Source organism: Varroa jacobsoni, unplaced genomic scaffold, assembly GCF_002532875.2.
Source record: "Varroa jacobsoni isolate VJ856 unplaced genomic scaffold, vjacob_1.0 scaffold_33, whole genome shotgun sequence".
Classification (NCBI taxonomy): Eukaryota; Metazoa; Arthropoda; class Arachnida; order Mesostigmata; family Varroidae; genus Varroa; species Varroa jacobsoni.
The window spans coordinates 274,265-298,076 of record NW_019212935.1 but is presented as its reverse complement, the minus strand read 5'-3'; the positions used below and the strand labels follow the sequence as shown (position 1 = coordinate 298,076).

Below are 23,812 nucleotides of genomic sequence, written 5' to 3'. Positions count from 1 at the left end.
AGCTGGAAAAGCAGCTCGTTCGGCTGCGGCTGCAGCGATATCAACGCCTGCGATTGCAACGACTGCGAAGGAGAGTGCAGTCATCGGAAAAGCGCCGCTCTCGAAAATCTGGAAGTTCTCGAAACGAATCCTGTGTGTGAAGGTAACTATAATATAATGTTATATTGTAATATTGTACTATTCTATTACTGTCACAGAGTGAGGCAGCGTACTAGAAAAGCTACTGTTAAAGAGAATGCAACTGCAGTAATAATTCTTTAAAAACACAATTCACAAGACGCGTGCATGCACTGTATAGTATCGCAATCTTACTAACGCACCCTTAAACGTCTCTTTAAAGGAAAACTCTTTTAGCTCTATGCATAAAGAACGTATTTATGGCACTTCGTGCGGCTTAAGGTTCAAATGTATGTTATGAAAAAAGACGTTTTGTGAAACAATGAAAAATGACATAATCGAAAAAAAAAGTATAGATTGGAGGGACATACAGCGATGGTGGACAATCTCGGAGAAGCTGCGATGCCTTAAAAGAGCAATTTGTTTCGTTTAATGTTGCGATTTCATGGCGGCGACAGTATTCTAGATGCATGAAACAGGAGAGACAAACACGAAAATGCCTGATTTCTACTTTCCTTTAAATGCCTTTCGAGAAACAAACCCAAAGGTCATCAGGGAGTTTTTTGAAACGTTTATGTCAGATTAATGTGGGCATGACTCACCCATGCTCCGAGTGAGTTCTGGGCAGAGAATATCAATTACGCATCGGAATGTCCAAAAGTGGAGACTTTTCAATAATTCCTATAGACGGAATGGTTAAACATCGACTGCTAGATCCGATCTGTATGATTCTCACATTCCAACAATGAACGAACCCTTTTACGTCTTTTAACAACGTCTAATCGTTTTCAAAAAGCAATTGAATATAGCCTAAAGTATCCAAATACTACGATGGAACTAGCTTAATCAGCAGCTGGGACGTTTCGAAGCGTTTTTTCCTTGTACGGAACCGACTACATAATGGTAAACAGACTTTAGGCGTATGTTATGCTCTGGTTTCAAAATGCAGTTGTATTAAAATTGGTTAGCAACAACCATATTTGAAACGATAAGCCGTTCAATGGCAAACATGTGATTCGTAATAAGTGTTTCTCTTCACTCTTTTTGTCAAACCTTTTCGTAATATAAGCGACGCTTTTTATGCATGATAGAGATATATGATTTAAACAAAATAGACTGACTAGATAATCATGTTAAACATTGTTGACATCAGGCCATACATTCTAACCATGTGTTTGCTTTAAGTTAAACAGAGAAATCGTGCATTGTGGACAATTTTTCCTTTAATGTTCAGGTAATTAATCCTCGAACAATTGATTGCTCACGTATTTTGATTAGAAGGCACTGATGACCGCGTTGGTGGCACTGACTAAATAGAGACGCCTTGAGTATCGCGTCAACTCAGTACTTACACGACCTCGACTTGCTGTTTTTAGCTGAGAGTCAGTTTACGATACAGCCATCCAACGACTGCTAGGCTCTGTGTCACTTTCATAAGCAGGTCATTCGCTTGTTATCGGTTAAATCGGCAATACGTGATCTATTGACTAAGATCACTCAGATTTAGGGTCAGTAACGGTTTGCACCAGCCATCTCGAGAGTCTGTCAATCCAGGTGTTGACACGTATTGTACAATATAAATGCCATAATTTACGCAGGCTGCCTTAGAGGGTGCCCACAGTTTGTCACGTCCGTACAATCTTGTTAGCGAGCTTTCTTTTTTGAAAAACATCATCCGTTTTTTGTTAGCGAATTCATTCACCACGTCTAGAGTGTAAGGAAGGATCGTGGCATCGATACAAGTGTGGCAAACCGGTCGCTGATTTCTTGTTAATATTATTGGATATCGTTATTTATTGTCTCTAGTATGCACATTATTATTGAATGTGCTCTGAATCGCTTTCTCGTTGTTGGTATTCTACTATAATTAATGCAATGATAATAACTACCTTTAGAGTGGAGTTAAGGAGAAAGTACAAAGTGTAGCAGGTAAAAGCAATAGTGAGCGGCATAGATGTAAAGACTGAAGATGTGCCGTTTCCATAATCACCATGTAGTATAATTATGCGTGCTTGTCACGTGCTGCCGGTGGCAGCCCACTGTGCTTCTCTGCTTATTGGTTCCGGTAGCTGCATTGGACGACATTTGACCGGAGTTTTATGTAGTATCGGCGTGTACAAGAAGCCACTGGCTAGTCGCCACGTGAAGGCTGCGCGCACGGTCCTTATAGCACGAGCCACTGCTATCCGTTCAATCGAGGGTTTCTCAGACTCTTTTTTTTCGTCTACTGAGCCCTGTTGGCAATCAGTTTCTAATGTTTATTGTTTATACTCATTCTATTCTGATAACCGGTACTGCGACCGTGTTGCATTGCAGATCTTCAAGCAGAAACAGCGCGCTTTGCCAATTGCTTTTGTAAGCTTTGCAGCTTGCTTTTGTAAAAATCGTATCTCGATGTGTTTGGGTCACTATCGCCGTTGCCCCAATTTCTTATTTGCTACCCTCTACGCAAGTTGCCGAAGCAAATTGTGTGTAATGCTGCAGCTATTATTTGAGCTTGCAACTAAAGGCTGTGCCTGTATGATCCATTCAGTGTATAATATAATAATAGGCAGCCATATTTAGGTCTTGGCTCCGCGGAGAGAACAAGCAAAAGGAAATTTTAGCAAATACAAGAATGAAATAGTCCTCACATTGAAAAAATACCTGAGCTAAGCAAGGTAAAAAGAAATGAGAACTAGTTGTTCGATGGAGAAAGGAACTCGACGGTGCTGCTTATGACGAATAGGACCAAGTTTCAGGCGGACAATAACGGTGTTTCATAGAATGGCAGCATTACCATTACAATTATTAAATGCAGTAAGTTTTTTCAAACTAAATGTAGCATTGAAAAAGAAAATATTAGCATGAACAGTGTTCATCTAAGCAGCTTTCACACGATCAAGCCTAAAAAGATCAAAGCATTAAGGCGACTCCCTCGTGAGTTTCGCTGAACGCGGGTAGTTTTATACAATATGCGGTAATTGGCGAGTGTGCTTTAGACCTTAGGGGCGCCAAGCCTCCTGGACTGAATGGTACAAGTAACGCGCATCTGCTGACAGTAATTTTCTGATTAAAAATAGTTACTTCACTGTATGTTATCGGGTAGTGCCAAACTTCTATATTTCATGCTAATGCGCACTAATCAAAATTATTCACTTGTTCTGACAAAGGGACTACGAGTTCACCTAGGCCATTATTACAGTTAACTGAAAATCACTATTTCAATGAAACGCTAATTTGAAACCAAACGTAACATTTGGCATTCGACTGCCATTACAATTTCATGTCCAAGATACGTACGAATGATCAGTATCTAATTAAACTTTTTAGTTAGCTCTGTTATTGATCTCGATATATTTTATTATTAATTTATTATTTGAACCACAATCATGGCAATCATTATTAGCATTTTTCTTCGTAGTTATTATATTAAGATTGATAACACTCTTACGTATGGATCATTATTTTGTGTTACTAATATTAAGGTCGTTATCAAAATCTCTGTTCGGCACCGAAACTGGGCGCCGTTGCAAATTTCGTCGGTGATCGTTTCGGTAAATCAAATGGTGATAGAGTGGGTTAATACGGCATCGTTATGTAACGGTTTCCGTATCGGCTCTTGAATGCGAACCGTCCCGCAATGAACAAAACAGCAACGGTGACAACGAATACAGGTAGATAAAAAATTAAAATATACAGCGCAAACAGCTGCCACATTTAATGCCTATTGATAGATTTGAGTGGTTCCCGCTGTGACCAGTTTTAGTCGTGTTGATTATGCGCTCACACAATGAAATTTGGCGAGCAACCAAAGTCAAGTTACAAAGAATTACAAAAATTTACTGTAACGTAGTTAGCACTTTCCTAAGTGGCTGCTACTTAGTTTTGTCAGTATTAGCTAACTATACTTATATTAGGCGTTTAAAGTAATAGTTGCAACTCCAAAAAGTGAACAATGGCTAACTTTGCCGTGTGATAAATATCAGGGCGAAAAACAAATACCAAGTATTAGTGAATTTAAAGTCTAATAATCGTGCCTCAGTACTGTTACCTAGATGTATTGTTGTATATAACCAGACGTACGCTGATTAAATTTACAGCAACTAAACAAAAATCTAGTTTCATCGAAATGGCCATTCTGGTCAGACCCGGAGTACATCGAACCAAAGAGATATACTCTTGTGAGGCTATTTCGACGTGCCAGCAAAACTCTACATATGTCCTTCTAATGGCCACAGTGATCTATTGAGCAAGCAGAATGAGATAGAAACCCACCGATATTGAATCAACTAAAATACGTTATTCAGATGTCGGCTGGAATTAAATCTGTTGTGCCACGCTAGAAGGACTGGTTACCGATATCCAAGTTAGAACTACCAACGGAATGCTGGTCCGGTATAAGGCATTGATTAAAATATTTCTGTCTTTACATGGCATAAACACGTCCTTTCTGTGCACTGTTACTATTCTATTAACATCCCGCGCGTTTATAGAAAAGACCTCCATAGTTTGAAATCGCCATTGGTAGATTTTACATTAGCGACAGCACGTGGGGTGATTAGAATACAAAAACTATTACTATTATTATAACACGCGTTGTTACCTTGGCAGTAGTATTTGTATGTAACTGGGCAGGACCTGAAAACACGCGGTGTTTGTGTCTAACAAGTACACAGAAATTATTAGGCTGTTGTAACATCGCAGATGGTATAATTTTTGATAACTTCTTCTTGTTTGACGAGCACACAATAGCTGCATGTGGCACTCCACGTGTGCCATACGTATATAACGGCCGCCAAGAAGAAGCGTCGTTAGAATATTCGAACATTTATGATAGTGCTTTTGCCAATGGCGCGATGGGTTTTTGTCATAAAGCCCTAAAAAACAAGCTTGGAGGTCGTTTCTGTCAGACAGTCTATCAAAGCCAAAAAATGTTTCGTTATATTAAATGCACTTGTTTGATTTTCATTAGTTTTAGAAATGACTTCACAGCACTTATTTTTATAAGTGCTGTGAAGTCACTTCTTTTATTTTTTTACTTTAAAAATGCAAGTAAATGCCAGGCTCCCAAATATAATTTATTAACGTTCCTATGTTTAACAAACAAGTCCTGACTATATCGTTAATATTTTGTCCCATGTTTATTATTAGCCGTATCTTAGAAGTTAGGTGTAGTCTAAATAAGTCAGCCGGTAGTCTGTAGCTTTGTGATACTGAAATTCTAGATATGGACAGGGGAAGGTACTTATGTGATCCATGATGCTGTAGACACCCACATGGTCACGCCTTTAAAAGTGGCTGACTGACTCAAAGTCGTTATCCTTTTCATTAGTTAACAATGATTTTTTTTATAGGTACAGTTCAAGATTCCTTAACAATACACTTATTATTAACCAAGTATGGAATCTGCTATCGTTTATTAGTGTCATGGTCGTCACACTACAATCCTTATTCTAAATGCTAGATACATCGTAATTTGTGTATTACTTAACCACCACGTGCCCATGTGCCTACTTGATTCTTCCAAATCAAAGAAAACTACGAGGCCAGACTTTTCGAATGTTGAAGAAGGTCATTCGCGTTTTAAGGACTCTAATGCCTGCGTAATATATAAACTCGCCAGCGGCGTGCACTATATAGACCACAAACAATTGCGAACGTGTTAAATCTACACACAGTTTTGGGTGGGAAATGGTCACCTTGAACGACGCGAACAGAGAGAGCGTGTTTGCTTATTGATAATTCGCTGTGTTTATATCGTGGACGGATTTAAAAGGATTATCGGCGTGATTAAATTGAGTACTCTACTTCCTCTTCTCACCATTTAGCCTTCGTCACATGATTCACCTCACGGCTCACGACAGCAAGTAGAAACTATGGCGCCATCCGTGTAGCCGAAAAGTGCTTGAAAACATTAAACTATTATAGTTCTCAACTGAATTTAGTGATTAATTTTATTATGACCATCACATATTTTGCTATTACTAAAACTGCTTGATATCGCTTTTTTCGACAGATCTTTCTTAATGTGTTAACAAATCGCTTTACGCAACGCGGAGTCTTACTGTTGCATCAAGCATATTTTATTGTTCTAGGGTAGATGGTCAAGGACTAGTTTAAGTTACTTGAAAATAAGCAACAATCTCACATTATGCACTATTACAGAATATGAATATTTCTCGAAGTTTCATTTGATCATTATGGACGTTTGTCGGAGTGAGGACATTGTGCTCAGTGCAACAACAAATGAAAGTCTTAAACATTTGACCAGGATGTATACAGATCAACAGTGATAATACAGGCGATAAACCTAATACGATTATTCGATACAAAGCAAAAAAATTTCTTTCTTTAGAGAGTAGAAAGGGTACGGAAGATATTCTATAGCCTTTATGCTTGCTTCCGTGCATCCGTCCATAACTCGGCTCTGAAAATTTGAACATGCGCTAGTGTGACCGCGAACACTATCATAATTTTCAAACGATTGTTGCATCTAGTCCACAATCGTTGCTGTTTTCCTTGTTGTAATCTATTATCCCTCCCTATCGATGTCTGTTGATACGTCTAACTGTATCACTGCATGCTCGCGGGTGAGGCTTGTCTTTCGCTTATGTTTTAGACTGTATAAGACGTGTTTGTAGATTATGGCCGCTCTATGAGAGAAATTATTTAGGGACAGTTTCTGCTCCATCGCCATTATATACACGTTCGGGTAAGTTCGAAGCCTTATGTGCGTAGTGATGGTGTGAAGCTCATGCTGTGGCCGGTTGGTACTGCAGTCGCTTCTGCTGTTTCTGCCGTTGCAGCGATGTCTGGAGGTAGTAGTTTCCTTACCGGTTACAGATCTCGGATTGCCGGTTGTTATTTTTTGTTTCTGTGGCCTTAAGCCAGCGGCGTGGCGCTATAATTGCTGCTACCACGCTACTTCGGAACGAGACATTTCGTGCCGCACTTGCAAAGCCCTCGACGATGCCTTGTGAGCCTGGCAAGTAAGGTCTGGCTATTCGTGATCACGTCTGGTACAATGGAAATGGTAGCAACGATAACAGCGACAAGCGGCAATAAAAGCCGCAACTCATCGACACCAGTCGAACGGCAGGTAGACCTAACAGCTATAACGCCAATGACTAAACTATGTCGTAAATATCGGTCGCTAATTTATCCACTTACCATAGTCAATCTTTACGTCTCGCTCGCTTACGTTTGCTCGCTACTGTCCAAATTGTGCACTTCTCCGTTACTCTTTCATGTCCACAAAGCATATGCCGCTATCTTATATACTTTTTCCCTTTGACAATTCAGCTTGACAAGCTTTGTAATTTAGTAGGCAAGATCTCATTGTTCCCGCTTAGGAAGCCACCAATTAACCTTCTTGCAGAAGCAATTCGAATCGGAATAATCACCTGCCGGTGATGAGTCTGATGCGCTGATTTACAGCACGGCATTGATTGCTGTTAATTTGCCGTCGGTACCTCTCGTTCTAGCCAGTATCTGGTTCCCCTTATCATCGCAATTCACTGATAATAATACTGTTAAGTTATCTACGCATATAGCTTATACATGCATCTAATGCTACAAACACATGCGCTTGTACTCATGACAGTTTGTTAGCGGAGTCACCGGTAAGAAGTATCGCTTGGACTGCAACTATTGATTATTGCGGTGCAGCCAGATTCATAGCAGATGGTAGTAATAGATAAATAAAAAGAGAAGGAAGCTTGTGGGGTTCTTTACCAAAAAATCCAATCAACTTCTCACTGCCGGCGAAGAATGTTCAGATGCGTCGACATAGCGGCTGTAGTCACGATTAGCCGCCCGCGAGATAGACACGTGTTTAGCTATCGACCAATCTAAAGAAGTTCTAAAAACTTTCTAAAAAGCTCCCACCTCTGCTAAATTCAATTATCCCTGTAATAGGTAAATCGAACTTTAGGTTATGAAGACAGGACCAGCAGCAGGCAGGTAGGAAAAGTGCCCGTTAGAAAGTGGTGGTTCCCTTGATAGCTTAGTGGTTAACGTATCTGCCTGTTAATCTTAGGAACATGTAATCTGGACTCGGGTCCGGGCGTGTACACACAGTTAGTTCGTTTTGTGCTGGGAGTCAGCCGTCTGATGCAGCGCCTAGCAGCTATACCGGAGGTACAACTCGAAACACAGAGGAATTGATTGGCTTAAAACGTTTCTGAATGAATTACGATAGAGCCGACCACAGCTTAGATATAAGGGACATATCCATGTTGTGTATATATGTTCGAATGTATATCAACAGACCGGTCATATTCAATAGAAAGAGCCAAAAAGTATGTCCATTGTTATTACATTACCGCGTCATTTTTCATCCGGGATTATTTTTCTGTTGACATTTACATATCAACAACAACAAAATACATAAATTCTAATGGTTTCGATGAAGTTTATTGAATACTTTAGCTGGAACATAACGAAGCAAAGCACTGCTACCATAACGTGAGGCTTCCATCTATAGGACACGTTCCTCCGCTCGAGCTTTGAAGAGAAAGTTTACAATTACCGACGTTGCCGTTATGGGTGTCCCTGCCAACGAATAATAGGAAAGTTATTTTAGCAAGATACGAGTTCATATTACCTATTCAGTTGCCATTCCTGAGAAATTGATAAATTTATTATTTCAAATGGATCCAATGTGCTGCTCCTGACCGGACGTTTTAAATCGTCCCGTCTTCATTACACCTGATCAACGAAGCTTATAATTCTAATTTATGTAATTTCTGTTAACCATGTTGCAAAAATCTCGGCATAAACGCAAAACCATACATCTAATAAACCTCTTCCGGTTTTTCGCTCGAATCCGGACGATTTATGCTGTAAGCTAATTAATATCCTTAGATTCAGTCAATAATGCAACCTGAAATATTTAAAAGTGCATGATATTTCAAAAGATAAATTCAAGGTTAACACATGTACAACTGCACAGCAATGAGAGGCACTTAGGTAATATATATATATGTAATAATGCTTCAAGGGAAATATTCCGTATATAAATAGGACATCTACGGAATATTAAAAAATATAACATACATTGATTCTTAACATTAGAAACAATGAAATAGCGATTTTTCTGGAGTGTGTATTTAGCATTGGCTGGGCCGCTTGCTGGGGTGTTGATTTGAAAAATCGATCCTGCCAAGGTACTCGTTCAATACGAGCACGTCAATTCGCTCGTCAATACCAGCAGAGATTTGATTAAAACTGTAGTTTACCATACATCATAAGTATGGAAATTAGTCACTTATCGATATTTCGCTCTTCGACATCTTCTGCTATTCGGAATGAAGTCGCACGCTTTCCTCAACAATCGAGCAATACCTGTACTAGTAAAACCAGCGACAGTCGTTGTCCATTACATTGAGTAATACTTGGCCCAGTATGCGACGTTGATCGCAGCTATTGGTGATACTGCTTCATTTGCTGATATCACTTCTACCAGTGCAGTTATTGAAAATATCGAAAGAAGTCAACGACCTCTAACATATTCAATGTCTCATACGACTTATGCCGTTGTCTGTGGATGAGGGCTCGCGGTCATACTAATTAGATTTGACAGGCCGCTAATGGATTAATATTAACTTAAAAAAGTTCATAAACAGAAGCATTTATAGAATTACCATCATACCGAAAATGCTGTGCAACGTTTGAGTAAAGATCATAATGACTTTTCAAATGCATACGCGCCGCCGAAGTCGAACCGATAAATTGCCGTTGTAATAAAATGACGTTGCAGACAAATCACTAAGTTAACTGCAAATAACTTAATTAACTAGAGGCTTATGGTGTCAAAACTGTAGAGATTTTAGCCACTTGAAAAGCTCTATCTCAACATTCATATTGTAACGCGTGCCCAGTATGAAAACACCGTTTTAGGTTAGAGTTGTCTTCACATCGTTGTAATTCAATCGGCCAGTAATTGAAGCATGCGGATCTGGCCAGCTTTTTGGATTTGATCTCGTCAATAATAATTAAGTTCAGTAAACTTAGAACTGGGTACTATTTTTTTCCATTACGAAGCTGATGAACTTGTATATTGTTGCGGGACATTTAACTGCTGATATCGATGATACCGCACTAATTAATAATGTTTAAATCTGTCTGACATCATTTTATGTCATTCATTTTTGCAGTCCATTGGGACAATAGCTATTCTCCGACTGCCTTAGAGTTATAGACTCGAAGTGGCCAGTAATATCATTTATTCAATTACTGGGACTTAAAACCATTGGAAAGGATTGAAATTGATGAACGCTATTTTTCCAGTGGCATTTTAATGATTTCTATGTTTGCTATTGTAAGTTTCAAGTGTTTATCTCGTATACAAGACCTTCCTAGTTAGAAAAAGCCATTTTATTTTTGTCGAAATTAGCTGCAACTGCTTCATTGCTTTATTCGGTTGTCACAATGACCCCGTAGAAACCAAGCGTTGTTGTGTATTGGTTTTTTCCGTGATTTGGTTAAGATGTTCGTCATAACTCCCAGCTACGTTTACCCAGTTCAAAATAATCTTCAAAGGGAATTAGGTATCAGGTGAACGATTACTATGATTCAAGACAGACATTAGACAAACAACACGATACAGGTTTTGGTGCGGAAGAAATAATATATAGTAGTTAATTCGAAATGCAATGTTAGAAGAGGAAACGGATCTTAATTGCTAACGCACATCTTTGCACGCATTGCCGTTGTAACCATAAATAAAAAGCACCCAGTTCGTCATTGCTGATTTAAATTCTCTATGTCGGCAAATAATGCTAAAACGTATATGAAAACGTAAAAACAAGTGATTAACTTGTCATCTAGCCTGTTGTGGAGACCTGGCAAATCAAGCAGGACCCGCCAAAAGCTAGAAGAATAGGTGAGGTTCAGTTACGAAGTAACATCAATATTCGATAATCATTCACTAATTCAACCCATATATGTACATGCCAATTAGAGTAAAGGACCTGCTCTTTAGGAATCAAAAGTAGACTTGTGGCTAAGTAAAACATATATCTGTAACACCTCTTTCAGGTGTAGCCGTAAAGGACTTTTTTATACTCTATGTTGTTTTTTGAATAATCCATGGGATAAGGATATTCATGGGCTTCAAAATGTGTTAAATCATTTCTGTCTGATCTGAAAGTCGCTTATAAACCTATAAAACTATAAATGTTTAATACCCAGGTGTTCTTTGTATTGACACGTACTGCAATATTCGCTTTACACCGGTTCCAGATAAATAATTTATATAATTAACGCCATGTCAGTGTTTTCACAAGTATACCTAATAATAATGACTGTTTTAATCAAATATTCGACAAGCTTAAGACAATTACGGGAAACAGAGGACGATTATAATAAAGTTGTCTCTCTAGCAAGCAAGTTGAAAAGCGGAACTTGTTACCATATAAACCTTAACAAATAAATCCGATTAACCATAGAAAAAAGAAGACAAACGTTTTTTTCTAGCATTTTAAGTAAGCAATACAACCATTTTACTAGAGTTTTGTCAACAAGAAGGCATTGTGTTCTACCGTATATATTAGCCTTATCGGTGGTACAAAATGACGATCTAACAGTTTCACATGTCTTACATTCAGTTTGCAATTTAAGGGTTATAACCTGTTACCTGATTGCATCTGTGAGGCAGTAGTGTCACAAAGTGAAAATTCTCCTCTTTGTCCATAGTTCTCACTGGGCCTAAGGAGACAAACAACGCGCTATCGCCAGGGCCTGCTACTGTGTCGGGGCCTCTTCTCATACTGAAAGCGCAAGGACCACAATCGAATTAGTCAGCGATTAGCGGCACTGTGTTCAAAATTCGTCTCTTGCGCATTCTTATGTGTGTCAGGGTGTCGGAATTGCTAGCATGCGCGTAGCACTCGGCAGGAGAGTCTCTGATTAGGGGTCTGAAGTCAACAACAGTGCATAGAACAGAAGTCTGCCTGCTGACGAAATGTCGGGCTATGTAGGGACAAGCGGTTTCGTTCGTTTGAATATAGTGCATTGCGTATCGAAGCAGTGCTTGGACGAGAATTATATTTTACTGCAAAAGCATATTCCGGTTGTTGTTCACTTGAAGTATTGTTGTCAACATGGGCTTTAGGGATAGAACCTTAAACTAAATGGGTCTCTCTAGCTGCGCCCGTGAATTTAACCAAATATCCAACGGTAATGGCATTCGACATGAACTTGTTAGGAAGGAATAGAGTTTCATAGATCGAAACTCTATTCCTTCCTAACAAATTATTTACTGTAAGACATAAAACTCAATACTTCCAAATTACGTCGTTTTAAAACGGTACGAAATTTCGCGGTATTTGTCTTGTTGCATTCAAGACCTGCACTCTTTGCAGTTTGAGGCCATTCACTCGAATATCGTCACTCGCGCGCTCAGCGGACGAGTTGTAGCGAGCTATGGAAAATCAGAATATTCGAGTGGTCAACAAAGACAAGTTCCAATGTAGAACTGTAGCAGCGGAGATAGCTGGGAGCATAAGACCTTGTATTCCTCTACTGTTACAAACAACATGAGCTGCTGGCCTAAACGATTCCGGAAACGAAATGTTGAACTCGGAAATTAGCCTGGAGAAAGTAAGCGACCTGTAACCTTCGATAAAAAACGGATGCTCTACGATAATTTCGGACGGTCACATCAACTGGCAGACGCGATTGAACCGGCAGGGCATTACTCTACAGCGAATACACAATTGCAAAAGTGTATGGCGTCTGTTTGATGGTATAGTTCAGATATCATCCATTAGAGCTTCGTGAGTCCCGGTTGTCGATTAGAGCTGAAATGTACAACTGGAAAATATTAGTGAACAAACATAAATTATTTTATTGCGCAGCAATCTTCGACCTAACACCGCAATGATCACCACGTCAATGTACGCAGGAGGTACGCTACGGTACCGCTATTATAACACCATATTTGGCAGACATTGCTTCTCAATAAATTGTTCTAATTTCAGCATAATTTCGAGATGACATTTTGCTATCTTATATTGTCCTAAGTTAGACTTCTACAGTAGTAGAGTTCATAGATGCACTTAAATGGCAAAAGAATGGTAAATACTTTGACAAAAAATAAAAAAAAATAAAGTTTTCCAACTAGGTCTCGCATTTGTAAATTGCGCACGTTATTAGCTGTGCCTAGAGGAGATATATTTCATGAAATATTAATACATGAGTGCACACATGTAAAGATATGATTCTGTATACAGATTTATATAGACATGTATTATTGGCGGTGTACTTGTTTGTCGTTAGTAAAATTAAACCCTCAACAAATAGCGAAAAGTTAACTATTTTTTAAACTGGCTGACCATCAAACCCAACTCCTTTCTGTAGGCCTGGCCGATGCCTTGTTCTAACAAGCCTTTAACTGCGTGTATGTATTCACGCACTTAAAGGCTTGTTCACGCAAATAATTCCGTAATATAGGGTTTTACTTGTTTATTCAACTAGCTTTCGCTTGGAAGCAGTATTTCTATATACTCCATGGAATAGCGATAACGTGCTAGTGCAATTTTCAAAAAGCGCGCTTGTCTACTAATCAGGCATATCACTGAGGCGCCTTGTTGGCTTGAACAACCATTATAGGCATGGTTTGCTGTTACGCGCCATTGCGCGTTGTTAATCCTTAAGAGTGGCTCAACACATCATAGATAAAAAGATCTAAGCTAAAAAATGCTGTAAAAAAAGAATGAGTAGCGATTAAACGTTAACTTGAAGGCTACAACTTATACACCAGTGATACTTGTTGAATCTAATGCGTGTTTTCCAGGCGAGTGGCCGGCGAAAGGGGTATATCCTTTTTGGGAAGAGTAAGCTAACAACGTAGCACTGTATTCACCGGCTTAAGTTCGGAAGAAAAGACGATAAATAGGTTAAGAGCGAAGCTGTCGTTGCAAGCTGTCGCTACGAAAAAATAGTCAAGGCGGACAAATAGCACCAAAGAAGATGCTGAAGGAGGATGAAGATCCGGCCAACGACAAGGCTTGTGTAGGCCCCCCTCCGAGTGACGACGATGAGTGGGAGCTACTAATCGAACCACTCGAACCAGTCGATATCGTACATAATAATGGATACGAGCAGGATGATGGTATGATTTTGTTACACTAAACTATTCCACGCGTGGATTCACCGCTGTAATACCATCTTGTGCTCAAAAACGGAAACCACAAAAACTAAGTTCGAATTGAGATATGGGTACAGCAGCCTAATTGCTGACATCGTCGCTGCTCGCGTCCTATAATTGCGTTTCCGTAGGTGTAGATCAGTCAATAATATTTCTATACGTGTTTACTAAATTCGAAAACAAATCAAATCAGTACGTGTGCGTATCTTTGCCGTTTATCTTTGGTTTTGCCACTTTTCAGAAGTGGAAACACGAGTCCTTAAAGAGTCGCGCGTATTCTCTGTTGCTATGGATATCCCACGAAAACGCAAGAAAGATGATGAACGTGGTCAATCTCTGGCCTGTGTGAAAGCACAGATTTCGGCCATTAACCGCTGGCAGCAGGCTGCAAAGAAGGCACTACGCATGGAAGATCCATTTGGCAAGTTTCATCTTGAGAAATGCGAAGCTGAACGCGTACTGCGATCTCGTTATAATCCTCTCAAGGACGAATGGGTTAAGGACGAGATACTCATAAAGATGGCGAAAGAGCCATTTGGACGTGGGGCCATGCGAGAATGCTTTCGCCTCAAAAGGATGCGCCCTACGCAAATCAACCATACAGTGTCTACGAACTACGTGGCAAAACGATACCTCAATCCCGTGGATCGATCTGTGTATATGGAGGATGTTAAGCTCCAGATGTACTCCAAACTGTGGGGTGAAGAGTTTAATAGGTACAATCCACCGAAAAAAGTGGATTTCTGCCAAATGAGTATGATCGAGTTTTTGGACCGACCCGGCAAGCCCATTTATCATCTTGAACATTTTATAGAAGGAAAGTACATTAAGTACAATTCCAATTCTGGCTTCATACAATGCGAAAACGTTCGATTCACACCGCAGGCGTTTTCGCATTTCACGTTCGAAAAGTCTGGACATGAACAAATCGTTGTTGATATTCAAGGCGTTGGAGACCTTTATACCGATCCTCAGATCCATACTTGTGACGGAACCGACTTCAACGAAGGAAATCTTGGCGTAAAAGGCATGGCACTGTTTTTTCAGTCGCATATCTGCAACCCTATCTGTGAGAGCCTGAAATTAACACCATTTGATCTAGATTTAACCGAAAAGTCAGTTTCAGATGTGCGCAAGATGTCTCAAGGCGGTGAGACGTGCGTGCGTCAGCTGGCATCCTCAAACTGTGGCGTCTCTCCTGTGAATTCTCCGACAACTATGACTAGCTTTCTTGAGTGGCAGTACATGAAACAGGGAGTTCGTGTGCGCACATATAGTTCGCCAGTTGATTTGCAACTTGTCCGTGCTCGCACATTAAGCTTGGGTGGAAGACGTCGCCAGGACTCCCAAAGTCAGGATAGCAAGACACCTTCGCCACCTGCGCACCTCGAACATCCGTTTCCCTCAACCAACAGCACCTTCGATTCCCAAGGGTACGAGCGCTCCCTAAGTTCAGAAAGTGAAGAGGCTCTTGATGTAGACGTGGACATTGATTCCGTCTTAGATAGCCTCGGCTTCAGTGAGGATGACGACGGCCCTCGTACATCACGCAACAATGGGGGACGCGTCCGCTGCGATTCTGAGTGCAGCTTTCTGGGGGATACCGAAAGTGATAAGCTTGAGTTTCAACAACAAGTACAACAGAAGGCGCAACCATCAAGTGTAGCACATGAGATTGAGTTTCGCAACAGGGCGTTTGAACAATCAGGAGGCCAATTGCCGCCCAGCATTTTAGGACGTATTCACATCGAACTAGCACGGTACTACGAAAATGGTCGGTTCAGTTCGGAGGATGATCCGCTTTCGTACAATAAAGAAGCAGCTTTGTTTCATGTTGATATGGCAGCGCAGTGCGGTAATCTCGAAGGATTATTAACCTTAGCTAAAATGTATCAGGGAGTCCCCCATGACCTCCTTGAAGATGTGGAGCTGCCGGAAGACAAAGAGCGAGCTGCGAAGTATCTTCGCTTAGCTGCGGCTGCTGGCGATCGCGTGTGTATGATAGAACTGGCAAAGAACCTTGATGAGGAAAAGAATTGGTGCGAGGCTGTCGAATGGTATCAACTGGCGGTGCAGTCAGCTGAATTTGACGAAGGTGGGGAGTTCGATTGCCAGAGCATGCAAGAACCCGCCTATATATTGATGGCCCGTCTCGCCAGTATATACGCGGTCGGTGAGTACACTGCAATGCATATGTTTTCAAAGGATTTAAAGGCTAAAAATGCCTCGTTGCATTCGTATCTTTTTTTTTTTTAAATTAAGAACCACCTCTTGATTTCATTTGGTCTAAATATTTTATACTTGCTTATGTTTTAAAATAATGCAGACACTATTCATGTTCTATTTCATGTTTAAATTTGAAAGATCGTTACTTCTCACTAATGACGGTTTGAATGAATCCCTACAATATCCAACTACCTTGAAGCGCGTTTGTGGTTTTTAAAAAGCCTACATTTGCAATAAAATTGTAATTTTTGTGGGTCGTTGTAGGAGGAAACGGTTTGAAGCAGGATAAAGAAAGAGCTTACGAACTGTACCAGAATGCCGCTGAGGCGGCCATGGCAGCCACAAAAGGACGACTGGCTAACAAATACTACGAACTCGCGGAGAGCCTTTAAAAAGCTGTACGAAAAATTCAGATCTTGGCAAATCCAGTGTGCGCCTACGACTACCGCATATAGAAGCGAATATAATTTGTTTTTAAGAATATTGCACGTTGTCATTAAGAGCAGGGTCTCCGATTCTAGGACTAAGCCACAAGAACCTGTTCGAATATGGATAAATCCAGAGGTTCCAATAACCTCTTCTGATGAGAGCCGATTTTAAACAACAAATAATAAGTACCGTATACGATGAGTATAACAAAAGGTGATCGAAGTCAGATGAAAGATCTATTATGTAATCAGCGAGGTCTTTTCTCAGTGTGCTGCGTGCAATTTTCCATCATAAAAGTTCAAAACATCAATATTCAGCATACAAAAATAAAAAAAACGCAAACATGGTATGCAAGATGCCCCAACGCTAAAAATCCAACCAGTCTATATAACCTGTGTAATTATTTATTTATTCCCATAACTAGCGGAAAATAAATTGCTTCCTCACTGGCCGAATGCTATTTACGTACCCCCATTTCCCCACCAAAATTGACCGCTTACTTCTTGATAAGAATCAACCAAGGGTACTACTGATGACGGGCTGAAAAGTAGTGATGAAGACGAAGACAGCGATAATGGTTGTAATAACGTGCATCAGTATAATTTTCTAACGTTAGTCAACAACGGTTGATACTATTACGTTTTGTCACCGACAACTTCTATACGAGTTGCAACTTTCAATACAATGGGTTGACAAATGCTTCACACATACGCCCTGAGTTGGAATTTGGTAGTCAAATGATAAAACCAATTACCAATGGGAAGCCATTAACAATGATTGCCGAATACACGTGATTTTTTTGGTTTTTGGTTGTCATGCCGACTTGTCGCTGGTCCTTCTTATATACGCTCCCCTTCAATTTAGTATGATTAGAATACTTTTTTTCGTCATACTCTGATGCGACGTCTACTTAATTCAGTATATATCCAAATAGAACCTAACAGAATCACAATTACATCGATGTTCAACCGACGAATGAAGGTGTCTGACATTTGCTGTTGCTGTATGTCATGCTACTTTAGCTCTTATATATAGTCAGGGCGTATATTAGCCTTAGCCATAACCAACGTCAGTAAGACAGTTCTAATAACGTTAATAATTTTGACCCTTTAACCTGAAAGTTTGTTGTCCTATTGATGTTGCATGTTGCACTGTTGTACCTAGTACCTACCAAGACGATGTTATTGTACCTGTGTATTTTCGCTCACCCTTAATTCACAAACACAAAAAACAGACATGAATAGAAGACTGTCAGCTCAACAATAATAATAATACATCACAACAAGAAATCTATGACCAAATGATAAAAATTTAAAACGGTAATTTCGAAGATGGCTCTTGCTTTGCTATAAAAACGAAATAAGAACTGCTAAGAATCGGATAAGTTCGCTCCATTAATGGAAAAAAATCCGCCTTAACCTGTGTGATGAAAAAGGCGCTTTGAGAAAATACACAACCTCTTTATATGTAGTAATTCGTAACAACAATTCCAGGCATCTAACTATTGTCTGATCTCATTAAACGCACCTTTGCTACGAGATTCGTATGCTCTAGTCTGATTTAGATATGGACAAATTAGAGCCAGATATCCGCTAAGGTCCTCGATCGCGCGACACAACAATCGCGTTGTCTTAATATGAATTTTAATTCTATCTATATGAAATAAAAAATTCATGATATGGTAAAAATGTTTCATTAGCGACTGTTTAAGATATTCAATCCCGCAATGCAGTTACAACAAATGAAAATCAGCCCACCTAACAATATTGGTTTTATATAAGTCTTGATATTCAAGGTTGTTACGACTCTTGCATGTTGAAATACATATTGCTCCGACTTAGTACTTGTATTCTTATTCAGCAAAACAATTTTTAAATCATATTGTGTGTACGCACTTTCTCTGTATGAGTTTGCCGCAAGTGTGTGTTTCAAAAGAATTTATGACCGCATTAGTTATTAAAAGAACGTATAAAAGAATAAAAAATGTTTTAAAATTATTTCTATGATAGTGGTAATGATAATATGTAGGTTTTTCGTAAGGCCTTTTGGACTATTACTCTGCAGATTTCACAAAATTACGTTTTTGGCAAACAAAATAAAGAAACTGAAGAGCGGAGACGTAAAAACCTAGCGATCACGTGACAATGTTTCAGAACGAAATTGAAGACTGAAACAGAACGGTTTGGAGAGTGTTGTTGAAATTTATACTTCTACATATACACTGCGTAGCTCCGAAAAATACAAAGAAATTTAAAATTGCAGACAAATTTATCTGAATAATACTACGGAAAACCACACTACTAGACAACAATCACGCACTTCTTTCTGTAAAAAAATTGAACCAGCGATATCTGTTTAATAGAGACTACGACGTACAAAAAACTGCTTTCAAAGCACTCATAAAGCGCTTGTCGCCGACCGCTTGGACCATGCCGATTCGAACTTACATTTACAATTATACAAATATCTTCACTATAATACATATCCAAAACACTCGCAAAAATTTATGGAGCAGGTGGCCACTGCACCTCGTTTTTTTTTTGCTAACTGATTACAACCCAAACCGCAAGGGAAGACCAAAGAAATTGACGAACCTTTCATGCAAATGGATAACGAATAAGTGCGCGAAGATTATGGTGAATCATTTCCAAGAATGTAACGAATTATTCAGCGCTTTAAAATAAGAAAGCACTTTATAGATTATTAAATAAATAGATTACTGTCTAGTTGAAGCAGCTCAAGATGGAACGTGGTAAGGACAGACATGCGTCTCTCACAAGCATTTGTGGCGTTAAAAATTCTCATCAGAGGATACATATAAAGCAAAGCTGAAATAAATTTACAATTCTGCGCGGACACAGACCTTAAAATTCACTTTTAAGGTAGATTTTGACTATTTCGAGATTATTTTTGTGCAGAATTGCAAGCTCGAACAGTTCTTGTTTTGTATATTGAGCTGATATTTTAAGCAAATCAACAGCTTATTCTACTAAGAACATTTCGCTTTTCTTTAGCAGACCGGCAATTAGATCACTTAACTTCGACTGAATTAGACACTAATATTGCCATTATTAGTCATTCTTTTTTCAAATAAATAATATATAATGCTCGCTTGCTCGAAAAATCTATCTACTCGGCCAATCATTGAAATTGGTCTGAAATTACAAAGGTAGTCAAATACTTCTCGCAGCTAGTGTATATATAATTTATGATATATTATACAAGGATATATATATGTATTTATGCTGCTACACATTTCTAACCTCGCGTGATATATTGATATTTAAGTAGTGAACTGGTAATGTCATAAGACGACACTTAGCAGATGTGACATATGAACGTCATAGACGGCATACTAAATAATACGTCGGACTCTCGTCTACCAGCCATTCCCCTAAATGAATACTATTTATGGTGAAACAATTTTGAAAAATACGCATATACATATATTCTTACAATTTTTACCTCAATAAAGCGCTGGGGCGCAGTTATTCAGAGGCTGCCAACATAAACATAGTTTTGATTTTTCATGAGCAAATTATTTTAGTATTTATTTAGTTGTACTGAATACTATTGATTTTACAATAGAACATCTGACAGCACTAAAATAAAAGATCATTATTAACAGGAAAATTGTGCAGATTGAAAGGTGGTGCAGTATTATGCGATTAAGCTGTGACCTAACTTGCCAAAAATCGGCACAAGAACTTAAAAAATTTTGAAAAAAAAAGAACTAAAACTAGACGCAGCTATAAAGCTCGCTTAGAATCAAACAACTGATTATGACCGAACACATGAATTTATGATACCAACGTGTAACGTATTTCCTTGGATCCTCTTACCGTGGTCTTAGTGGGCAGAAATAACGGCATTTAACCATGGGTACTGATGACAGTTATTCAGTGGTGACCCTGATTTACAATCGATCTGATCGTTCAATGAAGTTTGTAAACAGGTAAGAGAAATTCTCGAGATATACCTTGCATCGCCCTATTATGGACGCTCCTTACATTTAACCCATAAGCAAGCACATATCGTTCTAAGCAACTACTGTCGTTAATCCTCTATACCACTCCACTCTCCGGGACTGTTATCTCCGCCGGAACATCTTATTGACGAAGAACAACCTCACGAGCACTAGCTAGCCGCTCATCAGCATCCGAACAAAGTCCTCGTAGTGCACGTTCCCGTGGGAATCTTCCTGACCCGCTAGAAGCTGCTCGACTTCATCATCTGTAAAAACATTGCTTCAATTAATGATTTATCTTATTTGGTTTGTTACAAGCAAACAGCAGGTCCGTTGGAGCCAATCCTGAGCAAGAAAAACGATAACAAAATTTGCGCAGGCAATAGATACGTTTGATAGGTCACCAGAGTAAAACCAGATAACACAAACCTGAAAGTTTCTCTCCAAGGGTAGTAAGCAAGTGCCGTAGTTCCGCAGAGGAAATATACCCATTGGCCTCTTTGTCGAAGTGTCGCAGACCCTCAATGAAGTCTTCGGGGGTGTCGGATGAGCGGTTCTTACTGAAGATATTAATTCCAATATAAAATGAGTAAGGAGAGGGACGCAAAACAGGTAACTTATTTACTAAGTATATCAATTTACTTCATATAGTTTAAATCATTCCTACAATTATATGATGCCAAGTACACAGGTCTAAGAAGGTCAAAAGTACCTTATAGCGGCAAGAACTGGGAGAAACTCATCGAAGGAGATCCTAGCGGCTTCTTTGTCTTTATTAGCGTCTTTATTGCCCCCTGCTTGTGAACTAAACTTAGCTACATCTGCCTCGGTAGGGTTCTGTCCCAGTGCACGCAAAACATCCCCAAGCTGAGAAACATTAATCTTTCCATCACCTAGAAGTGAAAAAAAGACAATTTTTTTTACTTAGTTATAAAACGGTAATAGATCCTTGACTGAATCATGAACAGTAATTAATATACATAATATATAAAATGGCGATGAAAGTCACTACGTCATACAGTTGTGACTACCGTGAATATATTACTATCACTATAAGTCATATAGTTGAATTAAAAGGCATGAAGGGTCAAAGGTTTTTCATTTCCAAACAAAGCTGTTCTACAACGGATGTAATAACGCAAAAGTCTTATTTGTAAGCATCTTTCATCACTCCTTTTCCTTGATAATCAAATCCTTCTATTGCTGCATTACTCAGGACGTTCATTAATCCGATCATGACAGTGTTTTTTAATAAATTGCAAACCAAATGTATATATCAATTCACAACACGTTAATTTTGCGATAGCTCTGACCAACGAACGTGGGTGAAAGTAGTGCAACTTTATATTTTACGTGACATTTACTATCGAAACCGCTTTTCTGTGGCACTTTAGGATAATTTATTCAAGAGTATGATTTATGTGATGAGTGAACAATTTTTTAAAATTTTAAAAAGTCATGTCCCTCTTTATTTATAGACACCGGAATGATATTGACGAGCTTGAGGGTTGTAATTCATGTACGCAAAAGCGTATTTAAACCTTATTACGCATTCTAAGAGTTAGGGCTAATTTTCATTGCAATTTCCTTTGGAAGAAGGTATCTTGAGCTGCTATGACATGCTACTATCAAATCTGCGGCTACCATGCTGCACATTATTTTCAAAAATGTTTATTTGTTTATTTTTATTAGAATATGAGGAATCCCTGTTGGATAATATGGTTTTGTTTAAATGTGCTCTATCTTAGCTAATTGAGTTTGAGAGTAGGCCTTACAGACAAGCCCCTTGGAGTCTATCGCAAAGCGAAAAGTAGAGCAACTTTAAAATACAGTCTGAAACTGTTTGCTGAAAACACTTTAAATCAGAAAATTTTGACAATTAATCACTTAAAAAATGGAAGACCGTGCTCGGACAATTCGAACACTATGTCCGCCTGATTATCTAAATAGACAATATTTACAATGCCCTGAATATCAATCTCTATGGCGTAGCATTCGTTAGACGAAACACTCAAAAAAGCGTTTAAACCGCCTTAAGCTAGAAATTATATTTTGGCCAACAATTGATTTACACTTTTAACCTCTTAAGTATGCGTAATTTACGTGTTTATTGTTAGCTATATTCTATATGTGATAGTTCTATTTACATTTACAGTTTAAAAATGAAATAACGTAGGCCCCAAATTGACGCAATATTTATCCCAAACCCAATAAAGCTCCGTAGCATGTTTTGTTTACACATTTCTACGTGCTATTGTATGCGAAATTATCGTTATATTATTACTAACTAAGACTAACACAGTCAATCTTGGCGTGCTGATAGCAGAAGTTGCCCTAGCGATATGTGTGCGTACACAATCGACTGAGTTCTGCCAACATTGACAGTCAGCGGCTCCCTACCATAGTTGTAAACTCCCGAATTAGCCACGGGCGTAGGAACACATTTCCGCGTTCCGTGCCGGCAAAAACAAGAATATTACTAACGTAAATCAAGTTGATCAGTTATTTTTTTTTTATTATATATATATTGTATATATAACTTGGTATAGCTATAATATATTACACCTTCGATAGTTAAAGCCTACTTTAGAAGCACTGAAAGAATTGGACAGGCTTATTATTCTGCTTTCAACACTTGGTGACTCACTTACCCCGGCTGTCGAATAAATTGAATGCTTCCTGATAATCTGGAATTAATTCATCGCTGTACGCAGCCATTATGGACTGCCGTTTATAGTCGAAACTGCGATAGAAAACCCCTGATAGAAGCAAGAAACTACTTGGTAGGTAGACCCGTGTTCTTCACTTCAACGATCTGTTTGCACCACAACTCACTGGAATGGTCAGCGCTGACCGTTTACAGGGGTTGCTTTGAAACACTCCTTGAGTTGTCGTCAGCTGCGTTAAGTTGCCATATACCGGTTATGAGCGTTGCTTGA

The 23,812-nt window shown here is 39.1% G+C and overlaps 2 protein-coding genes and 1 long non-coding RNA gene across 4 annotated transcripts; 1 reads left to right on the top strand and 2 right to left on the bottom strand.

Annotated features, from left to right (window-relative positions):
- Nucleotides 1-20,418, top strand: LOC111259504 (eukaryotic elongation factor 2 kinase). 2 transcript variants are annotated; one of them, XM_086967969.1, is made up of 5 exons: nt 56-142; nt 3,585-3,773; nt 13,898-14,215; nt 14,493-16,424; nt 16,742-20,418. In XM_086967969.1, exons 3-5 carry the CDS (start codon nt 14,074-14,076, stop codon nt 16,867-16,869), a joined length of 2,202 nt encoding a protein of 733 aa, XP_086824095.1. In that variant the 5' UTR covers nt 56-142; nt 3,585-3,773; nt 13,898-14,073; the 3' UTR covers nt 16,870-20,418. The 2 variants fall into 2 exon arrangements, with proteins under 2 accessions (XP_022687309.1, XP_086824095.1); XM_022831574.2 differs by lacking the exon at nt 3,585-3,773 and having other exon boundaries at nt 1-142.
- LOC111259611 (uncharacterized) lies at nt 8,493-13,891 on the bottom strand. Its single transcript, XR_002679725.2, has 2 exons — nt 11,738-13,891; nt 8,493-8,652 (listed from the first exon to the last, which is right to left on the bottom strand). It is a non-coding gene; the product is annotated as an uncharacterized LOC111259611 (long non-coding RNA).
- Nucleotides 20,419-20,423: 5 nt separating the features above from the next.
- Nucleotides 20,424-23,727, bottom strand: Mlc-c (Myosin light chain cytoplasmic). Its single transcript, XM_022831725.2, has 4 exons — nt 23,525-23,727; nt 21,586-21,766; nt 21,303-21,433; nt 20,424-21,139 (listed from the first exon to the last, which is right to left on the bottom strand). The coding sequence occupies exons 1-4, from the start codon at nt 23,589-23,591 to the stop codon at nt 21,048-21,050; spliced, it is 471 nt and encodes a 156-aa protein (XP_022687460.1). The 5' UTR covers nt 23,592-23,727; the 3' UTR covers nt 20,424-21,047.
- Nucleotides 23,728-23,812: the final 85 nt, after the last annotated feature.